The sequence below is a fragment of the Egretta garzetta genome, unplaced genomic scaffold (assembly GCF_000687185.1).
Source record: "Egretta garzetta isolate BGI_Z169 unplaced genomic scaffold, ASM68718v1 scaffold85, whole genome shotgun sequence".
Taxonomy (NCBI): domain Eukaryota; kingdom Metazoa; phylum Chordata; class Aves; order Pelecaniformes; family Ardeidae; genus Egretta; species Egretta garzetta.
Window position 1 is genome coordinate 1,317,982 of NW_009259718.1, and position 1,841 is coordinate 1,319,822.

The 1,841-nt window shown below is 55.6% G+C and overlaps 1 protein-coding gene across 1 annotated transcript in view; it reads right to left on the reverse strand.

The window, feature by feature from the left end:
• GPR156 (G protein-coupled receptor 156) overlaps window positions 1–1,841 on the reverse strand; it is a 17,288-nt gene that overhangs the window by 13,170 nt on the left and 2,277 nt on the right. Inside the window, 1 exon segment of the mRNA XM_035894594.1 lies at window positions 1,175–1,311. Within this exon segment, the coding sequence (XP_035750487.1) occupies window positions 1,175–1,311 (137 nt within the window).

The following is a 1,841-nucleotide window of genomic DNA, read 5'->3' on the forward strand; positions in this document are numbered from 1 at the left end:
TTATTTGCTGCAGTGCAAATAAATAACGCACATTCATTACAGCTTCACTCTGAGAATATCCTCAGGGTTCTAAATAATTTGGTAATCGATTACGGTGGCCACAGAACCCAACACCCCTCTGCTTCAGTAGATCAAGTGCTTGAGACCAGGATGCCAGTCACGCAGCTCCTGCGCTGCAGCAGGCGCAGGGCTCCAGATAAACCCTTACGAGCAGGACGCCCCTGGCTGTGTGGGGGTTATAAGAAGCATTAACTTAACCCAGCCAAAGCGCTGGAACAGCACACAACCCAAGCAGCCCAGGCTGCACACAGGTGCGCCTCTCCACAAAACAATGGCATGTGGAGCACAAAGGCTTTGTGAAGCCTGGGAGAGGGATGGATCTCTGGGGGGGGAAGCAGTTGAGAGACCAATGGACCAATGAAGCTGAGACCAATGGACCAGCGAAGCTGAGGAGAAGGTGGCAAGGAGGCAGGCGAGTCATCCTGAATTGCTGAGGAAGGCTCAGCACCGGCTGAGACAGAGTGAGCTACGAGGAATCACTGAGCCCTTTGCTTGATTCATGCTGCATTCGGGGGAGTGGGACTTTTTACATCCTCTGGGCAGACTGAACAGCACCAAGGAAAGCCTGCACTTCACCACCAGCTTCTCTCAGGAACGGAGATCACGTTCCCCACCAATATGGACAACCACCAAGATCAAAAGAGATTAGCAATACCTTCAAACTACGAGTGGCCCAAGAGCGGGAAGGATATGGGCGCACTGTGGAGAGCATGATGGCTTTGCCCATGGGGCTATGCTGCTCAAAGTGATGCTCTCAAGACTGTCGAGTGGAGGAGACCAGGTCTCTTTCTGCTCAGTCCTGTCGATGGTTTTATTGAATAGCACCTCCAGGATGAGACATTGCACTGCTGCCTGTGCTACGCCGGAGAGCTCCCTGTCCTGGGGAGGAAGGGAGCAGTCCAAGCAGGACTGTCTCCACTGGTGGTCAACACTGGGTGTGATGGAGAAAGCTACAACATCCCTGGCATTGCCCTTGCTTGCCCCGTGCTGCTCCTTCAGGCTTGTACCCTCTTGATCCTTAGCTGGCCATCAGCTCGGAGCCTGGCCCTGAAGGAGCCCGACCCTGCTGCCCCAGCTCGGCGGAGCTCCCACAGCAGAAGAGGGGCGCCCTTACCTGTTTTTCCTGAAGCGAATTGTGAAGACAAGAAAGAAGAGCGCTAGCAGGACTCCTCCGGTCAGGAATGTCCACACAACTCCCAGGAGAGCAGCAGAGAAGGACGGGGAGCTCTTCCCACTGCGGTCAGAAGATGTCTGGGGAACGCAAAAGGGATGAGGAGGAAGAGGACGTTGCTGGCACGGTCACTCCCACAGGTGCTCCTGTTCAGCCAGAAAGGACTCAAAACGACATCTCCCAAACCCCTCCTCATGAGCAAGGCACCCTGGCACCAGACCAAGAGCCCCCTGGCAGGGCTAAGGAGATGTGTGAAGACAGGGCACATGCTCTGCCACTTGCTGAGCGCACTGGATGGGTGGGCAGCACAGGAGCCCTCTTCGTATGGCCAATTAGCCAAACACGTAAGGAAGCCGTACGAGCGACTCATAAACCTCAGGCAGGCCTGGTCACGGGAGAAGGGAAAATGGCGACAGTTCCCCACTGCCCTTCTCCAGGAAGAAACCTCTGGGGAAGGACCTCTTGGTACCCCCGTTTGTAGCGCGCTTCTTTGGAAAGTTGGGTAGGGCCTCCTTGGCACCCACCCTTACCAGCAGATAACCAGCCAGCTGGCTGAAGTGTGACCAGGAGCCAGCAGAGCTGCCAGTCGGTGCAGAAAACCCACCAAAGG